General features: G+C 44.9%; 1 protein-coding gene across 4 annotated transcripts in view; it reads right to left on the reverse strand.

The window, feature by feature from the left end:
- sh3pxd2aa (SH3 and PX domains 2Aa) overlaps window positions 1-21,907 on the reverse strand; it is a gene marked incomplete at its 5' end in the record, with an annotated part of 126,949 nt that overhangs the window by 94,122 nt on the left and 10,920 nt on the right. For 2 of the 4 annotated variants that reach the window (XM_083765285.1, XM_083765284.1), the window contains one exon: window positions 214-772. In XM_083765285.1, the coding sequence (XP_083621411.1) occupies window positions 214-463 (250 nt within the window). Of the gene's footprint in view, window positions 1-213; window positions 773-14,466; window positions 14,512-21,907 lie in introns of those variants that run through there. The other 2 variants (XM_083765287.1, XM_083765286.1) reach the window with 2 other exon arrangements.

A 21,907-nucleotide genomic window follows, 5' to 3' on the forward strand; every position in this document is an offset into this window, starting at 1 on the left:
CGAACACACACCAAACACACACCGAACACACACCAAACACACACCGAACACACACCAAACACACACCAAACACACACCAAACACACACACACACCAAACACACACAAACACACACCAATCACACACCAAACACACACCAAACACACACACACACACACCAAACACACACCAAACACACACCAAACACACACCAAACCAAACCGTCAGACTCACCGCTCTCGCTCTTCTCGATAACGTCCACCGTCTCGCCGGCCTTCAGGCTGATCTCCGAGTTCTCCTGCCTCTCGTAGTTGGCCACCACCACGTACTGCTCCAGCACCATGGGCTCCGAGCTGTCCATCCCTGAGGGGAAGAAACAGGCCGTCAGCCATCGGCGGCCGGCGGTAGCCCCCCGCGAGCGCCCACCGCCGCCGCCGCCGACGCTGATGCTGCGCTGCATCGCCCGCTGCGTTGTCGTCGCCATCCGCCAACCTCCCGCGGCCGCGACCACCAATCAGAAGGCGCGCTCCTCACAGTCTGGCTGCATGATAATCCCCAACGTCCGCTGGCCATATAGCGGAGCCGCCGCCGTCGTCGTCCCCCCGCCCGGCAACCTCGGAGGGACGAGGAGGACCCTCCTCGGAGGGGAGAACCAAAACAAGGGAAGGGAGCAGGGGAAGGCGAACAAGAGGCTGCAGGGGCCGCATCGTTGGGGCCGCCTCACGGGGTGTCCATGATCTGGACCCGACTCTGACTGACTGACTGACTGACTGACTGACTGACCGGGAGCTTCAAGGACGGTGAGAGAGAAAGAGAGACGGAAAGAGGAGAAGCGGAGGAGAGAGGGGAGCTCTGAGCCGGCTGGAGGCTGGAGGAGGACTGGGGGAGTGAAGTGAAGTGAGTGGAAGAATGGAGAAGTTTCAATCTGTGGAAAATCAACAGTGCAAAGGGTTGAGAGAGGAAAAGCCTCCCCTCTCTGCTGGCTTTGGTAGACTGCCGTTGGATTGGGGGGGAGTGAAATGGGGGGGGGGGGGGGGGGGGGGTGACGAACACACCAATCATGGCAGTCGACACTGCTGGCCTTAAATAGAAACATATGAGTGGGCTAGGGGGAGAGAGACAGAGAGAGAGAGAGAAGGAAAGAAAAAGAGAGGGAGGCCGGGCCTATGTTTATGCGAAACAGAAGAAAGCATTTCAGTTCAACCTACTTTTCCTCTCTCTCTCTCTCTCTCTCTCTCTCTCTCTCTCTCTCTCTCTCTCTCTCCCTCCCTCTCTCTCTCTCTCTCTCTCTCCCCCCCTAACGCAGTTTAACCTCTTCGCTGCCAGCGATGACTTCATTTTATAGCCAGGTTCACACAGTGCATGTTTTTGTATGTGTGTTGCAGACACACGCAGCTGACTGCCATGTTTTGTCAAAAAAAGAGATGGCGCACGGCGAAGAGCTCATGATGAGGGGCTTTTCAGCTGATAATCAACTACGTCACACACACACACACTGTCTTTCTGTCCTTCCAAAGCGTATGACTTCCTATTTGGCCGATTATGGGGGTTGTGTTAAGGGGTCAGATGGGTGGGCCGCGACATTCAAAACTCTATACGGCGTGTGCTTATAACCACGCATGGCGTCTGTGGCCAACGCCTCTCACCTATACAACAACTAGACCAAAATATATAACTCTATGGACTAGACTGTGGCCAACGCCTCTCACCTATACAACACCTAGACCAACATATATAACTCTATGGACTAGACTGTACAACAACTAGACCAAAATATATAACTCTATGGACTAGACTGTGGCCAACGCCTCTCACCTATACAACACCTAGACCAACATATATAACTCTATGGACTAGACTGCGACGGAGACCCGCCGTCTCAAGCGAACTTCAGCCACGTGACGTCAGACACCATCGAGCAAGCGAAAGCGAGCGAGTTGCCGTGTCGAACGTTGCGATGTTCGATTGAGCGACTCAGAGCCGTTCCAGTTGCAACCCGATGAACATAGAATAGTAAATCATGTTCTGGCAAGAGCGTTTCCCCGACTGCAACATAAAGTGGCTACTGGCCAATCACAGCGCGTCCTTGCACAAGCCGTATAGAGTTTGGAATGCACGCGGGCGGGCCACGTGCATTCTCCGAGCAGGTTTATTTTAACGATCAATCAATCGATTGTGTTCATGCTTGTATCAATGAAAGTACCACATGCATTATTTTAATGAAAACACGTTTAATAATTTTTCCCATGGTATTTCAAGAGAAAATAGAGAGTAATATAATGGTAACGTTATCAATACACATGTTATGTTTTGGATTTGCCTTTTTTGGGGCCCACTTGCAATATCTTCACAGACCAATCTCTGATCTTTTTACCTATCACATGGTTTTGTGTCTCTTTGAGACACATTTTCCTACTGGGGATTATTATTATTGCTGGGTTGTTTTTGCCTCTATCCGTAAACATTTCCTAATCAGGAGAGAAGGGGGTTATATAACCCCAGAAAACCACTGACAAACTAACATCAGGAGAGAAGGAGGATAACCCCAGAAAACCACTGACACACTAACATCAGGAGAGAAAGGGGATAACCCCAGAAAACCACTGACACACTAACATCAGGAGAGAAGGGGGATAACCCCAGAAAACCACTGACAAACTAACATCAGGAGAGAAGGAGGATAACCCCAGAAAACCACTGACAACAAACTAACATCAGGAGAGAAGGGGGATAACCCCAGAAAACCACTGACACACTAACGTCAGGAGAGAAGGGGGATAACCCCAGAAAACCACTGACACACTAACATCAGGAGAGAAGGGGGATAACCCCAGAAAACCACTGACAAACTAACATCAGGAGAGAAGGGGGATAACCCCAGAAAACCACTGACACACTAACATCAGGAGAGAAGGGGGATAACCCCAGAAAACCACTGACAAACTAACATCAGGAGAGAAGGGGGATAACCCCAGAAAACCACTGACAAACTAACATCAGGAGAGAAGGGGGATAACCCCAGAAAACCACTGACACACTAACATCAGGAGAGAAGGGGGATAACCCCAGAAAACCACTGACAAACTAACATCAGGAGAGAAGGGGGATAACCCCAGAAAACCACTGACACACTAACATCAGGAGAGAAGGAGGATAACCCCAGAAAACCACTGACACACTAACACCAGGAGAGAAGGGGGATAACCCCAGAAAACCACTGACACACTAACATCAGGAGAGAAGGGGGTTATATAACCCCAGAAAACCACTGACAAACAAACATCAGGAGAGAAGGGGGATAACCCCAGAAAACCACTGACAAACTAACATCAGGAGAGAAGGAGGATAACCCCAGAAAACCACTGACAAACTAACATCAGGAGAGAAGGGGGATAACCCCAGAAAACCACTGACAACAAACTAACATCAGGAGAGAAGGAGGATAACCCCAGAAAACCACTGACAAACTAACATCAGGAGAGAATGGGGATAACCCCAGAAAACCACTGACAACAAACTAACATCAGGAGAGAAGGGGGATAACCCCAGAAAACCACTGACACACTAACATCAGGAGAGAAGGGGGATAACCCCAGAAAACCACTGACACACTAACATCAGGAGAGAAGGAGGATAACCCCAGAAAACCACTGACAAACTAACATCAGGAGAGAAGGGGGATAACCCCAGAAAACCACTGACAAACTAACATCAGTAGAGAAGGGGGATAACCCCAGAAAACCACTGACAAACTAACATCAGGAGAGAAGGGGGATAACCCCAGAAAACCACTGACAAACTAACATCAGGAGAGAAGGGGGATAACCCCAGAAAACCACTGACCACAAACTAACATCAGGAGAGAAGGAGGATAACCCCAGAAAACCACTGACACACTAACATCAGGAGAGAAGGGGGATAACCCCAGAAAACCACTGACACACTAACATCAGGAGAGAAGGGGGGTAACCCCAGAAAACCACTGACAACAAACTAACATCAGGAGAGAAGGAGGATAACCCCAGAAAACCACTGACACACTAACATCAGGAGAGAAGGGGGATAACCCCAGAAAACCACTGACACACTAACATCAGGAGAGAAGGAGGATAACCCCAGAAAACCACTGACAAACTAACATCAGGAGAGAAGGAGGATAACCCCAGAAAACCACTGACACACTAACATCAGGAGAGAAGGGGGATAACCCCAGAAAACCACTAACAAACTAACATCAGGAGAGAAGGGGGATAACCCCAGAAAACCACTGACAAACTAACATCAGGAGAGAAGGAGGATAACCCCAGAAAACCACTGACACACTAACATCAGGAGAGAAGGGGGGTAACCCCAGAAAACCACTGACACACTAACATCAGGAGAGAAGGAGGATAACCCCAGAAAACCACTGACACACTAACATCAGGAGAGAAGGAGGATAACCCCAGAAAACCACTGACACACTAACATCAGGAGAGAAGGGGGATAACCCCAGAAAACCACTGACAAACTAACATCAGGAGAGAAGGAGGATAACCCCAGAAAACCACTGACACACTAACATCAGGAGAGAAGGAGGATAACCCCAGAAAACCACTGACACACTAACATCAGGAGAGAAGGGGGATAACCCCAGAAAACCACTGACACACTAACATCAGGAGAGAAGGAGGATAACCCCAGAAAACCACTGACACACTAACATCAGGAGAGAAGGGGGATAACCCCAGAAAACCACTGACACACTAACATCAGGAGAGAAGGAGGATAACCCCAGAAAACCACTGACACACTAACATCAGGAGAGAAGGGGGATAACCCCAGAAAACCACTGACAAACTAACATCAGGAGAGAAGGGGGATAACCCCAGAAAACCACTGACACACTAACATCAGGAGAGAAGGAGGATAACCAATCATGTATTGATTCGTGGGCAGCCGGGGTCATCATTTCATCTCTGTCTGTTACTTTCCAAGATTCAAATAAAACAAATCACACCTGTGTGAAGTGAGGGGCGTTAATATATTAAAGTCTAACTCATGTTGATTAGGTGATGTAATGGTAAACGGTGCCAACACAAACATTTAATTATCTTTATTGTTAATGGCGTTTAATGTTTATGTTAGGGACAAGAATACGTTAATTTTCCCTTCATTGTCAATGGAGTTTTTAAAACAAACATTGAACTAAAAACAAACATTAAACCTGTATATAGCAATAGATAGCAGATCCACAAGCTCAAAGTTTTGAGCTTGTATATCTGCAATACTTTTGTGTGACACCACTGTACGATGATGTGATGATGATGATGATGATGATGATATCAATTTACGAAAAAACACTTTAAATATGGAGATAAGAGGCTTGCTATAAGGCAATGATTTTCCACAGGGCTTTTTCTTACTTGGATGCAAAACCTTTGGACATGAACTGATGCAAACGTCTTGATGTGAGAGGTGTAAATGAAGATGAAAGCGTGCCGTGCAGTATGTTGGAGTCATCAAAATGGAGATCACATAGTCCATTCCACTACTCTGGAGTAGTCAGCAAGCGTGTGCGTGTGTGTGTGTGTGTGTGTGCACACGTGCGTGCACGTGCGTGCGTGCATGTGTGTGTGTGTGTGTTGTCAACACATAAACCACTTAGACCCTATGCAGTATTGTTGCTGTCGGGCCGAAACCTCTTATCTCATATTTTAACTTTTAACATATTTTGTGAATTAACCCATTCTGACCTGAGATCAGATTCATACGAGGTTTCCACTGGACACACACTGGTCTGATGAACCCATTCTGACCTGAGATCAGATTCTAGAAATGTCAGTCGTTCTTCGATTTTTCAAAAAATAGCAGACCTACAAGCTCCTAGCCCTACCTACAAGCTCATATCGCGCCACTCGGTGGTGCGCTATGAGCTTGTAGATCTGCTATTTTTCAATAGCTAAAGCATAACATGATGCTGACACCAAAATGGGTGCCCGTTCAGAATGGGTTTATAGGCCTACCCACATACAAAAGTATCAAAAGTAGCAGATCTGCAAGCTCAAAATGGTGCGCAAAGCGGCATAATTTGAGCTTGTAGATCTGCTACTTTTTAATTAAAATCCTGGAAACTTTTCCACCTGACTCAGACGATATGGTGAAAATAGCCAATCTACAAGCAGCACACACCTAGATCTGCTAGTTTAGCAATTTTGTGGAAGAAAAGTTAAAGGTATATTCAGTGATTTCACTTAATTCAAATATCACTTATTTTTTTGTTTTGTTGTGATAATCCTCCCTACTATAGAGTGTGCTGACCATATAAGGAGTTCCTCCCTGTCCCCAGTTAACCCCTGGGGGTCAAAAAACCTTAGGTTTCGTTTTTGGCTCTCTATCCTGATTGGATGAAAGGCTTAGGTCCCACAGCCAAAAACGAAACCTAAGGTTTTTTGAGTGAAATCACTGAATATACCTTTAATGTTGAGTGAATGTGTTTCTTATAGATAAAGAAAAGACAACTTGATTATTTCTGATCATGGCAAGCAGGCGCGGGAACTCAACTGACACAAAAGCTAAATCATACTGTGCAATACAGATATAGACAGTTACTGTTTCTGACAAGGAAAAGGACATGCAGATTAGCGGCGCTTGTGTCAGCAAATTATTCTACTGTCCCCAATTACTGCAGTCAGCTTTTGTATCATTTAGTTAAAACAATTGGCCCTTGAACAATAATTACATTAGATTTGGATAAGTTTTGTCTGTGCTTTCGAAGGCTTGCTTCATTAAAATGAAAAGGCTCTCCTCTCTTGTTCTTTCGGCTTAGAAAACTTCACGCTGCGTTTTTGCACAATTACACGGCAAGATAACAACGTTTACTTATTTCCGGAAGACAATTGGATGTCAGAAAACATCGTTCTGTTCTGCTCAATTGAACAACATTCCAAACCAAGTGATTCAGCATACCGTAAAGCCAACCTCTTCATGTGTTCCTTTGGACAACATTGCGGCGGTGACTTTGAGGTGAATTGTGAAATCATTATCAGCTCAAATTGTATAGTGTTCCAATTCCAGTTCCAATTTATGTCTGCTCATTTCTTTGTGTCATCGTCGTTTTCTTAATCCATTCTGACCTGAGATCAGATTCATACGAGGTTTCCACTGGACACACACTGGTCTGATGAACCCATTCTGACCTGAGATCACATTCATACGAGGTTTTCCACTGAACACACACTGGTCTGATGAACCCATTCTGACCTGAGATCAGATTAAAAAAATGTCAGTCGTTCTTTGATTTAAAAAAAAATAGCAGACCTACAAGCTTGTATCACTTGCCACTCGGTGGCGCGATATGAGCTTGTAGATCTGCTATTTTTCAATAGCTAAAGCATAACATGATGCTGACACCAAAATGGGTGCCGGTCAGAATGGGTTAAGTCCAAAATGAAGTATGTGTCCCTAATGACATCAATATGAAGTATTTTCCCCTTATGACATCAACCAAACTAGGGACGCCAGGTTGAAAATGGTTAAATAGGCTGCCTTTAAAGTATGCATTAGAACAATGACATCCTCGCCAAGTCGTTAAATAAAAAGTAGGCCATTACAGTCAGCAGAAGCACTATAAGCATTAGAACATCTGTCTGGTGGAAACCTCATATGACCAAAACTGTTACTTTTGAGGATTCAAATAAATAAAACATACTAGCAAAGAATAGCAGCATCGACAAGCTCAAAGGATATGCTATTTTTGGACACGTTCGTGTGACACTGCAGTATGACCAGTGGTTCCCAAAAGTGGGGTCCTGGATGCTTAGGAACCAAATGGACCCTTATGGGTTTGTAACTCAGAAGAGAGTGTACAGATTGTATTTGTACACTCTCAAGAGTTAACCCATTTTGAGCAGGAACCCCTGTTGGTGCTATTGAAAAATAGCAGATCTACAAGCTCATAGCGCGCCACCGAGTGGCGCGCTACGAGCTTGTAGGTCTGCTATTATTTTTTTTATCGAAGAACGACTGACATAGAAACATAGCTTTTTCAGAAAACTGTCAGGATGTAGAAGACATTTTTATAAACTGATCTCAGGTCAAAATGGGTTAAATTAACTTTGATTTTACAATATACATTGGCGTAAATCACTGCTAGATCCATATAAAAACCTTCCATTATGGGGGTCCTTCGCATATATTTTCAGATGGGGTGTAATGAGTGTCATTTCGGGGGTCCTCCTTGACATTTTAGGAACCCCTGAAGTATAGGGTGTTCATTCACAATAAAAAACTCAAAAAGTCAGAACATGGAGATAAGAGGTCTCTGCACAGTACACACACAGCACTGTTCAAACAAACAGAGACCTGTACTGTAACCTCAGGGAGCGTTGGTTCTCCCTACAGCTATCTGTACTGTAACCTCAGGGAGCGTTGGTTCTCCCTACACAGACCTGTACTGTAACCTCAGGGAGTGTTGGTTCTCCCTACAGCTATCTGTACTGTAACCTCAGGGAGTGTTGGTTCTCCCTACACAGACCTGTACTGTAACCTCAGGGAGTGTTGGTTCTCCTGTACTGTAACCTCAGGGAGCGTTGGTTCTCCTGTACTGTAACCTCAGGGAGTGTTGGTTCTCCTGTACTGTAACCTCAGGGAGCGTTGGTTCTCCCTACACAGACCTGTACTGTAACCTCAGGGAGTGTTGGTTCTCCTGTACTGTAACCTCAGGGAGCGTTGGTTCTCCTGTACTGTAACCTCAGGGAGCGTTGGTTCTCCCTACACAGACCTGTACTGTAACCTCAGGGAGTGTTGGTTCTCCCTATACAGACCTGTACTGTAACCTCAGGGAGCGTTGGTTCTCCCTATACAGACCTGTACTGTAACCTCAGGGAGTGTTGGTTCTCCCTATACAGACCTGTACTGTAACCTCAGGGAGTGTTGGTTCTCCTGTACTGTAACCTCAGGGAGTGTTGGTTCTCCCTACACAGACCTGTACTGTAACCTCAGGGAGTGTTGGTTCTCCTGTACTGTAACCTCAGGGAGCGTTGGTTCTCCCTACAGCTATCTGTACTGTAACCTCAGGGAGTGTTGGTTCTCCCTACACAGACCTGTACTGTAACCTCAGGGAGTGTTGGTTCTCCTGTACTGTAACCTCAGGGAGTGTTGGTTCTCCTGTACTGTAACCTCAGGGAGCGTTGGTTCTCCTGTACTGTAACCTCAGGGAGCGTTGGTTCTCCTGTACTGTAACCTCAGGGAGCGTTGGTTCTCCTGTACTGTAACCTCAGGGAGTGTTGGTTCTCCTGTACTGTAACCTCAGGGAGTGTTGGTTCTCCTGTACTGTAACCTCAGGGAGCGTTGGTTCTCCTGTACTGTAACCTCAGGGAGCGTTGGTTCTCCTGTACTGTAACCTCAGGGAGCGTTGGTTCTCCTGTACTGTAACCTCAGGGAGTGTTGGTTCTCCTGTACTGTAACCTCAGGGAGCGTTGGTTCTCCTGTACTGTAACCTCAGGGAGCGTTGGTTCTCCCTACACAGACCTGTACTGTAACCTCAGGGAGCGTTGGTTCTCCTGTACTGTAACCTCAGGGAGCGTTGGTTCTCCCTACACAGACCTGTACTGTAACCTCAGGGAGCGTTGGTTCTCCTGTACTGTAACCTCAGGGAGCGTTGGTTCTCCCTACAGCTATCTGTACTGTAACCTCAGGGAGTGTTGGTTCTCCCTACAGCTATTCTGGCTCTGCATGTCATTCTTTATGACCACACGTCCCCGTCAGGTGAAATACAGACAAGGACCTTTGCCGGCCCGTTTGTAGAAAACATAGCCGGCCCTGTGTTCCCAGGGAGCAACTGAGGTCAAGCTTTGGCCGTAAATACGTAGCACAGGTCCAACTGTTCACAAACCTCAACACCGTTCCCGTGGAGACAAAGCCACGTTTGTGTGGATTAGCGTTTCCCCTATAAACGTTGCCTATGACATATCAATGGTGCTAATGCAAGGAAACAATATGTTTTTCTCCCCCCCCCAGTATTGCCCCAATTACAGTTAAATGCCTTGAAGGACATTTCGTTGCCGTTGGGCAGAATACTCTTACCTCCATATTTCACTTTTGTAAATTGTAAATTAACGCCCTAACCAATCATACTACAGTGTCACACAAAAGCATCAAAAGTATAGCAGATCCTCAAGCTCGAAACGCGGCACAAAGCGACTCGACTTGAGTTTGCAGATCTGCTACTTTCGATATTTTGGAATTTCAATCCTGAAAAGTAACAGTTTTGAACGAAAGAGCTTTCCACCCCGACAGCGACGATTTGCTAAATGTTCGCAGATGGCCAACTGACTTTTTTTAATTTGTGTAACAGCGTGTGTTTATTTCTGCAGGGAAAATACAATTGTTGCTGGAATGTTTATTTGCCACACTTTTTTCACTCCTATTCTTTTCAGCTTGTGCTTCCTCGTGATCACGTACAGTAAGCTTGATAAGTTATAGTTTGTGGCGCGGTGAGGTTGCGTGCCGAAAACTGCAAAGGTCAAGGTCAAGGTCGCAAAGAATGCATGTAGACTAGATCAGTTGCACACATCATCACCGCCGCTGCACGACACAGTGTAAACTAGAAAAAGTGCCCTTCTGGGCACAGGTCTCCACCAGGATAGGAATGTAGGACATTGCAGCTTGCCTTCATCTGGTGGTTGGATAAAAGGGCAACAAAAGTAAATTATCCACAGATCCGTGCAGTTAGAGGTAAAAACACTTTTCGGCCAGTTATAGCGCCACCATGAGGCTGAGTTGAAATTGTTCATGTGGCATTTCGTCCTCGGCCTAGTGGGAATGTGCGTGCACAATTTCACGGAAATCACGCGATGTGTTCATGATTTGCAGCATTTTGTTTGAAACTGAGCACTCCTGTGAACTTTGGAAGCCAATCTTAACCAATCAGGATGGAGTCTGAGAAATCTGAAAGACCCGTTTCGTTGAATGGCTCTAGAGAGACTGTGTACCAATTTGCGCGATGACAAAATTGTACTGTGCAAAAACTTGTTTTGCACAAAGCGGCCTCCTGGTGGCGCTATAACAGGCCGTTCTGGAAAGTTTGGGGCAGAGGTGTGTGCAAAATTTGGCATCGACCGGGTTAACTGTGCCGGAGATTAGCTGCTCACGGACACACACACGGACGGACACACGGACGGACGGACGGACGGACGGAGTGCAAAACATTCGGCCTGGTGGAGACAATTATGCCTCATCCTGCAAGACAGGAGATGAGCAAGGTCACTGGAACTGATGAGTGAATATAGACACGACTTAATTACTACTACACTACACTGATGAGTGAATATAGACACGACTTAATTACTACTACAGAGCACGTGAGCGGCGTGGAGCTCCTGGCTCCAGGGGGCTGTTGTTCCTCACACTCATTTGCTCATGTTGATCCCCTTCATTTGCACACCGTAGAGAGACTGATGCTAGGTTGTTGGTTTACCTGATCCTGCGATGATCCTAGACATAGATCAATTACTGAGGCACTACACTGTCTCTTTGATGTACAGTATGGGTCTGCTAAATACCTAAATTGTACATTTTACACAAGTATGCAGACATGTTTAGTCGGCGTAACAAAGTACTACAGTTTTCAAGATTTGTCAAAACTTTTCAAGCATAAAATATGACTAAATCGGTTTAAACTAAAGGTGACAAATAACTGTAGTGGAGTAAAAACTACAATATTTGCCTCTGACATGCAGTGGAGAGAAATAAAGTCATGAAAAGTGGAGATATGGTACTGAAGTCCAGCATGGTTTCTGCCCGAGGTTATTTGTACCTCTAAAATGGTGCTGTAGCTAGTCTTTGATTAAAATGTACTTCGTTACATTCCCAGCACCACTGGCGCTTACGGACGTTTGCAGCCAGAAGCCAGTGTGTTAATGCAGACCAATATAAAGAGAGCCAGACTTGACACTTCATTCCAGCAGCAGGCAGTGAGCCCACATGCACACCTCTCCAGTCCATGCTCAGCATGGCACTGGGCCCTGGCTGCTCTGCTATGCCAGCCCACTGGGCCCTGGCTGCTCTGCTATGCCAGCCCAGCGTCCACAGAGATGGATGGATAGATAGATTGCAGTCCAGCCAAAAATGTGCGAGGCTTGAGTTTGACCAGATGGATATCGCTGCTGTCGGGGCAGAAACCTCTTATCTCTCCTTATATCCAGTTTTCTTTTTTACCCCGTAAATTAAAGACGTGTAAGGGTCCCAACTATCACTGATTTAACTAAGGACCCCTGGGGGGTCCCCCAGACCCCACTTTCAGAAACATTGTTATATGTTTGATTGATTCAAGACTTTATTAACACAGGTAGGCAGTAAAACCAGTAGGCAGGATATTCTAATTAAGGGGGTCCCTGGCACAAATTATTTTCGAATGGGGGTCTGGTGCCAAATACTGTACATACAGTATCAGTTTGGAGGTCCTTTATGTGAACAACAACTTGACCTATGGAATCCAAAAAGACTGGCATGAGTCAACTTTTCTCCAACTTTTCTAATCCATGAGAAATGACTTAGCGAAGCTTTAGTGATTCAGGGGTTTGCAGTTTGCTGTGAGGCTGCAGTGCGGCAGACGACACAATAAGACACTTCTCCTCTGATAAGAGCGTATAAGGTACTATGAAAATAAAGCATCCGTCATCCATTTCCACTGCAGCTCGCAAAACACAACAAGCAGCCGCTACGCACGAACTACGCCGAGTGGAACGGGACATGGTTCTATAAAGCAGAGGTTCTCAATCTTATTCAAAGTATTGATATTTCGATACCATTTTCGATACCACGCAACCACGGCGATTTCTGAGGGTTTAACATTTATTACAAATAAAAGCTGTGCAGTCTTATGCACTTTCATATTTTTTTACATTTTTATTAGTTTTATTATTATTAGGCCTATTATTATTATTATTATTATTATTATTATTATTATACATAAACTTATAAACCAGTAGGCCTACACATAAAAGTAAAGTTGTGAAGCACAACAGCATTTAATTTCTTTCTGACCAGTCAACCACATCATCTTGGTTTATTTATAAAAAATAAATCAAAATAAAAAAAGTTTGATAATCTATTCAGATATTATTCAATGCATCCTGTCTAAGGCCAGCCTACTCAAACTATTTTTTTTTTAGTAGTATTATTAATATCCGGAATCACGCACGCACGCACGCACGCACGCGAGCACACACACACACACACACACACACACACACCCCATTGCAACGTTAGCATGCTAGACTAGCTATATTGTGTTTACTGTTGATAGCTTTAGCTAGTTAGCTTATCGCTATGACAGCAACAAGTAGGATGTAATTGTATGCAGGCTTTGGCAACTGTCTTCTTTAGCTGAATGAAGCTAAAACTGAATCAAGCGTTGGACTGAACTGGACAAAAAATGCACAATGCAAAAAACAGTGCTGGTAACGTTTTGTTTTTAAGGATAGCGCCATGCCACTTTATTATTTTATAGGTTGTGCGTGGTGTTGGTAACTCTTAACTTTTCCATATGAATTGCACGTCATCATACAGTACATACTGGGGCTCTTTTTAAATGTTTGTCCATGTTTTGGTTTTAGTTTTTAGCTTGTGTTTTTAAATAGGCTCTATGTTTTATGTTGCACTGCCAATAACTGAGGGGAAACGATATTTCATGGTCTTTTGCATAGGAAAATGACAAATAAAATGATTCTGATTCTGAGCTCTCCGTGTACATCGGATTCTTTATCTTACATAAAGAAATACGAGCGACCAGCTACGTTAAAGACGTTTACACCTGGAGACAGAACTTGTAGTGTCAGTGCTGCGCTGGGCGCTCTGTCTGAGAGAGAGTCAGGAGGAGTACTCACGGCCCCTCCCCTCCCTCAAGGCTCAGAAGGGAGGGGGCTGTACTCTTTGTGTGTCGGGAGGACGGAGCGGGCCGGCAGTATCGATAGTATCAATACTATGGAAAAGTCATATTGAACCGTTTTAAAATTTCAGAATCGATATTTATCGATATATCGATATTTTCGACAACACTACTACATATCCACAAGCTCGAAACACATAAAAAATAATGTATTCCAGCATGAGGAGATCACCACAGTGTTAATGTTGATTACTGAGGACTAGTGTGTCTTTTTGTGAGTGGAAATGGAAATGAGTAATGTTGAAGCAGAGTTCTAGTAAGCAGAAGACAATGCAGGCAAAGCAGCCATGTGTGAAGAGCTTTCAGTGTAAAAAGCAATAGGCGGAGGAACTCGTCAATATGCAGACGATACAGTGATTGCGGTTACAAAAATGCAATGGTCCATGCACACACACACACACACACACACACACACACACACACACACACACACACACACACACACACACACACACACACACACACACACACACACACACACACACACACACACACACACACACACACACACACACACACACACACACACACACACACACACACACACACAGGGCTACCTGAAGCCTCTTTCCTTGGGCTGTCTGTAAAGCCGTACATCCATACTGCAGGGGGAAAGTGCGGAGGAGAGGAAACAAGGGAAGAGAAAAGGAGAGGAGAGGAGAGGAGAGAAGGAAAGGAAACAGTTATTCAGTTTGTCATCATCCATGCAGCATTACATGACATCATTGCCAGGCAGAAACCTTGTATCTCCATAGTTAATATTACATATTATGCTTTTTCATAATAAATTATTGCACTCATTTTATATTGTGCCATTACAAGAGTGCCACCGCAACAGCACCACAAAAGGGCTGAATCTACCAGCTTGCAACTGCATTACATTTTTGGAAAATGTTTAATGTTAAATAATTATTATACTTTTTGACACCTATAATGACATGCCCCAAATTAGCGATGCCGGGTTAGAAAATAGTTAAGGCTATCCGTAGGTTTTATAAATATATGTATTTATTTTACATTTACCGTACTAAATCGTAACGTTTATCAAACATACAAGGATTCTACACGACAGCGACGAACGATTATGATAACAACACAAAAGGTGTTGTTTTTCTTCTTGTACCGTATGTCCCGATCAGCAGCCAGCCCTGCATCATTATGCACTGAGCAGAACACAACACAACACAGAGAGAGAGAGAGAGAGAGAGAGAGAGAGAGAGAGAGAGAGACACTAATGGCTACATGAAAACACAATGTTTTTCCATGAACGCACAGCGCTTCCATCCCATCTGGGAGCCATACACACATGAGGGGAGAGAGAACACTACACAGCAGTGATGAGCATGGTGAGTGAATGGAGGGGGTATGCATGGGAGAGATCAACATCATAATTCATGTGGGCCATGATAGCTGAGTGGTTAGTGAGCCCGCCATGCAGGTACCATTGTGTCCATGATGTGTGTTCCTGAGCAAGACTCTTAACCCCAAATTGCTCCCCGGGCGCCGGAATGGCTGATCACTGCTCCTACTGTAGTTAGGATTGGTTAAAAAGCAGAGGACGAATTTCACATGTGCATATATACAGCAAGTACATTACTGTATATGTATATAATGTGACAGAAATATACAAGGTCACAACAATGCCTCGCACTGTGAGCTGCTGTGTGCTTGTAGATCTGTGTGCTTGTAGATCTGTGTGCTAGTAGATCTGTGTGCTTGTAGATCTGTGTGCTTGTAGATCGGCCAATGTTCCCGGCTAGAGGCGGCTATAGCGGCGCCGCAAAAAAGGAAAAAGCAGGTCAAAAAATAAAACAAAATAAAAGTGGGAGGGTCTAAAACGATGATGATAACAACTTTGCACCAGTTCAGGAAGTAGCCAGCGGAGGTATTGCGGCTCAAGTGGTTAAAATGATTGAGACGCTGGTCACGCTATAATGAACACAGTTTGCAGGGGACCCCCTGGTACCCCCCAAGGACCCCCTGGTACCCCCCAAGGACCCCCTGATACCCCCCAAGGACCCCCTGGTACCCCCAAGGACCCCCTGGTACCCCCCAAGGACCCCCTGGTACCCCCCAAGGACCCCTATGGACCTCACTTTGAGTACCAATGCTTTGCTTCTCATTGCCATGTCTTTGTCAGGACCCTCCAGGAATGTGTGTGTGTGTGTGTGTGTGTGTGTGTGTGTGTGTGTGTGTGTGTGTGTGTGTGGTGGGCGTTGGTCCTGGTCTGAAGGCTCTCCTTACATCCCCCCCCCCCCCCCCCCCACACACACACACACACACACACACACACACACACACACACACACACACACACTCACCCCACAACCTTCCTTCACAACCCCCCCCCCCCCCCCCCCCCCCCCACCCACCCCCACCCTCCCAAAACAAGGAAATTAAACTCTATGAATCAGAGAAGGGAGGCTCAGGGGACCAGGGGAGGACGATGAAGAAGATGAACATACAGTATAGCAGCTCACAGATGATGAAGGCATATGGCTTGGGAATGGTTGCCATGGTGTTACAAGTTATACTTTGTACCTTTTCACACTACACCATCATATGACAATCTATAAACTCATCTATAAACGCATCACAATGTGTTGTGAGCTTGTAGATCTGTTTTTTGTTGTTGTTGCAATTGTGGCAAATTCGGGCATATATTGCCATGCCTAAAATAAGGGACATGATTGATTGATTGTTTATTTATTTCCCCTCATGGGTTTATAAGACACCATTTCACATTTGCAATTACAGCATGTTTTTACATGTTTTACACGGAGGGTTAAATTAGTACCCTAGTGTTGGTTTTCATAAAGTAGGATTTGTGTTTGTGTGAAACATCTGAAGGAGAGAACGTAAATGTAAAAAAAAAGCCTTTATTAGAGCAATGGTTGAAATGCCAACATGTTTTGACCATGTTGGTGGAATAAGACAACATTGAAGTGAGGGGCGCCTCACTTCGTTAAACAAACATCCTACTCCGTGTTTGTTTAAAGTGCTCTAAACAAGCATTAAAAGTCCATAGACTTGACTGCCATATGACGTAATTCCAGAAAGCCAATGTGCACCCCACGGCCCACACACACACACACACACACACACACACACACACACACACACACACACACACACACACACACACACACACAAGCACTGCTACACCCTGGACCGACTTCAGCCACATTTCTCACATCGAACTCACTAATGGAGAACCCACACGCTTTCTCCAAACCGCCCCTATTTGCCCCGATCCGATCCAAGGGAACTTCCATCCCCACCCCATCTGCCCCAGTACAGTCCAGGGGAACTTCCAACTGCACTCATTTGCCCCAGTACAGTTCAGTATACATGGGGGGACTTCCCACATGATGAACATGAACACTTTTTAGCGCCAGTTCATCCCCTTCGCTCATGAGGCCTTAATGACTCCACCAAATGCTCTGGAGCCATCCCATCCTCTCCTCTCGTCCTCTGCCCACTCCCACCGACAGCCTGCCCGTGCTCACGCCTTGCTTGTTTGTGTCAAATGGAGTGGGAGTAGTATTTGTGTATACTGTACATGTATCGAGTGGGAGTAGTATTTGTGTATACATGTATACATCGGCACGGAGACACGGACAGAAAGACGCACACAGTCATGCCAACTTTACTCTGCCTGGCTTGAACAGAAGGAGCTCAGCTCGGCCTGCAGTCGCATCGAGATGGGAATCTCCAGAGAAACTCATCCCTTTTGATCGAAATCAAGCAGTCCAGTGACAGCTGGTGAAAGGCCCATTGAAAGCTTTTTGGCAGTATACACACAACAAGCAGCTATGAATTATATAACTGTGAGAAACCTTCTAAACACCTATAGCACATGCTGCAATATTTCAATCAAGTACACTGATTCAACGAATGTTTCATAAGAGATAGTTTCATGATGACCATGTTTTCACTCCTGTCCGTCCGTCCGTCCGTCCGTCCCTGCGTCCCTCCCTCCGTCCGTGTGTACTCTGTGTCTAGTTAATCTCCAGCACTGATCTGTGTGAAACCTTGCAAACACGCCCAATTTTTGAGCGGTGACACACCGTCTCCAATGCCCAGAAATGTGTGCCTGTCGGTCCGTCCGTCCGTCCCTATGTCCGTCAGAGTAGGACCTTTGACCCCTGTCTAAGTAGGACCTATTGACCTTGCAGCTGCTTAAGTCAACAACTGTGCTTGGCTCCAAGGCACTACACAGGCACACTACACACACTATAACACAGTATAACACATAACACTATAACACAGTATTAGAACAAGGCACTACACAGGCACACTACACACACTATAACACAGTATTAGAACAAGGCACTACACAGGCACACTACACACACTATAACACAGTATAACACATAACACTATAACACAGTATTAGAACAGTCACTATGAAACTGTAACACACAGTAACTATAACAATAAAAGTATAGTTCCAACGCTTAGTTCGCACAGGTGCTTTTTGCTACTATACTCTCCCTAGAGTCTTGCAGCTGGTCCTGGGTATAGGCAAACCCCGCGCGGGCCTGCCAGTGGAGGCATTGACTTTGAATTTATTTTGCGAACGCCATCAAACCACGAAGCATGAAAAACAGGGCTTAAGAAGTTTTAGAAATATAGTGGTTCTGGACTGTAGCACTGCAGCAGAGTGGACAACTCCCCTCCGCTGTTTCATGTGAGATAATAAAAGTCCAATCCCCCTCTCTATCCACTAGAGCCTCCAGGCTTTAGCAGATTGATGGAGGTCCCTGAGGGAGCGATAGAGATACTGGTGTGCCCAGTCAGCCAGGGTCAGAGTCCTCTGACTAATGCACCTCCATGATTACTGGCCAGACACACTGAACATCTGATTGATATTACCATCCACTCTGTCTCTGCTACCTCCACCTCCCACACATGCACGCATGCACGCACGCACACGCACACACACCTCCTCCATATTTAAACTTTGTGTATTTCCATAAATTAACACCTTACTTGATTATAAAAAAAATAAAATAAAAAGGGCACCGCTCCGTGGACTCGTCTGTATTCTGCACGCACATAATGATATATAGCTGCGGCTCTAATGATTACATTCTGATATATATATGATATATAGCTGCGGCTATAATGATTACATTCTGAACCGCTCAGAACAAAGATTCACGACGATATACATGATGTATAGATTAATCTTTCAGAGTCATCGGTGCATAATTCTTTCGCTTATTCAATTAATCTATGCAATTAATTTGGATGATGAAGCGTGACTGTGCGCCTCAACTCACACTGACGGGACTGGTTGATAGCTACGGTGTAATAATGGTGAGTCTAATGTCTTTGTAGAGTACTACCAGATATATCACTGCCCTTCCATGAGGACCCCCCCTTAGCTGGGATATCGTTGCTGTCGGGTAGAAACCGCTGATCACAGTCAATCATTGGAATACGCTCAGGTCTCTTGAGCAGGCCTCCAACTGTGTTGGTCTTTATCTCAACGAGATGAAAACTGAATACGAAAATATACGCAAATCCAACAATAACAACATTATAAAAAACACTTAACAACACTCCTCTGAAACAGGTTGATGACTACAAGTATTTGGGTTCATATATATATATATCTTCTTCCCAAAAGGACTTTCAAACTAAGAAGGGTATGGCCTGGTCAGCCTGCAATGACATGCATAAGATCTGGTCATCCCGGCTTAGTAATATTTAGGACGACCGTTGAGCCGATTCTACTCTATGGCTCCGAGACACTTTCAAATAAATTAGAGAAACTGTTGGATGGCACTTACAAAATCTGTCTTGGAAGAGCCACCCATCGACGAATCTAATATAAGGCAACCTTCCTCGTGTTTCTTCACTAGTCCGATCCAGAAGAACACAGTTTTGCCAATTGCCGGCCTTGCTGACAATGAGGTTATATCTTCCCTTCTTCTCTGGAGTCCTGCCTCAAAGCAGACCAGAGGTAGAAAACTGTCGTTCCCTGATGTCATCTCTAGGGACACATGCATCAGTATAAGCAAGAACTGGGGATGGCAATGAAGGACCGGAAAGCCTGGCATGGCATTGTGAAATCCATGATCTCGACCGCGGTCGAAAATGATGACGATGATCTCCATATTCTAACTTGTTGTGTTTCTTTCTTTCGGTGTTAGCACTATGTTATGCTTTAGCTATTTAAAAATAGCAGATCTACAAGCTCATAGCGCGCTTGTAGGTCTGCTATTTTTGAAAAATCGAAGAACGACTGACATAGAAACATAGCTTTTTCAGAAAACTGTCAGGATGTAGAAGACATTTTTTTAATCTGATCTCAGGTCAGAATGGGTTAATCAGACCAGTGTGTGTCCAGTGGAAACCTCGTATGAATCTGATCTCAGGTCAAAATGGGTTAAGTGTAAAATGACAGCAAAATCCGGTCATAAAGACTGATGGTAAAAGCTCATACTACATGAACCCAAACCTATATGTCTTGATTAAACACTTGAAACCTAGAGTCTCTATTCTGGCAAAAAATAGCAGAGCTTGCAGACTGGCATAGAGTGGTCAACCAAGTATAGGGATAATGGTTATACTATTATCCCTATACTATATATATTGGTTATCCAAACCTGTTACTTTTCAGGATAAAAATTAAAAAATAGCAACAGTAAAGCAGCTACAAGCTCAAAATGTGTCGCTTTGAGACACATTTCGAGCTCGTCGATCTGCTACAAAAAACCCCACACAAATATGGAGATAAGAGGCTTCTGCCCGACAGCAACGATATACACGCACACATGTACACGTACATGTACACGTACAGTATGCACGCACGTGCGTGCACGTGGTTAATTCCTTTCAAGTTTGAATGATGACGCTGCTCTTGCAACAGAGCCAAAACGTTTCCTCTCTCCATCCAAAGCTGTGGGTCATTTTCCTAAACGTCTGCAATACCCTGCAATTAAGAGCCTTAAGGACAGTGAGGAATGGCTTCTCTAAAGTCCTGCTTCCTAGCTTTGGATTGGGGCCGTCTTATTAGCCATCCGTCTTGTTATTCTAGGGACTGCAGTAGATTTGTGTTTTCAAAATATCAGTTCCTTCTCAGGACATCACAAAGCCCCCCAAAATGTGCACGCAAGCATACGCATGCACACGCACACACACAGTTGTCCCACACACAGATGACGGACGGATGGACACATGCACACGCGCATGCACACACACACTGTACACACTGTACACACACCCACAAACATATGTATGTATATATGTATATATATATGTATATATGTATGTACTCAGATCAGCCAACGCAGGGAAACTGGAAGTCCCCTCACTAAAAACGCCGGAACAACGCTCCACACGTCCCAAACTCTTCTCCCTTCTGGCTCCAAAACTGTTGAATGCACTTCCCATTGCAGTCAGAACTGCAGCATCACTCCCAATCTAGATATTCCACTGTTACTTTCTTAGCTTACGCATGTTTCTTGATAAATGTTTTTTTGTGATGTATTCCCATGCTTTTGTTCTTGCTTAATGTAAGTCGCTCTGGATTAAGAGTGTCTGCTAAATGCCTAAATTGTAAATTGTAAATTGTACGCAAAAACACGGCCACACAGACACATGAACACACTGACACAACATTTACAAAACACAGAGAGATCATTTTAAGAAACGTGAGACTGACCCCTCTCAGGGTTACAGTCACCACCAAACAGGACACACGCAACACAAGGACACAACACTGACCTACTGTACCTACTGTACCACTGAAACTGCACCGCAAGATCCTCAGTGTTGATTCTAACCCCGCACAAATCTCTTTTTGACACCCCCAGAGTTAAATTAACACTGGGTATTGTACTGTGGCTTACTGACAAATCACTGCTAACCAACATTGACGTGACAGTCGTGGATAATACATTGCAGTAAATAAACCGCCAAGCAAATCCTACCAATGTCAATCGACGTATACAAGCACAACAACCCAACATTGATTAGAGCAGC

The sequence above is a fragment of the Protomyctophum parallelum genome (assembly GCF_964188405.1).
Source record: "Protomyctophum parallelum genome assembly, chromosome: 5".
Lineage (NCBI taxonomy): Eukaryota > Metazoa > Chordata > Actinopteri > Myctophiformes > Myctophidae > Protomyctophum > Protomyctophum parallelum.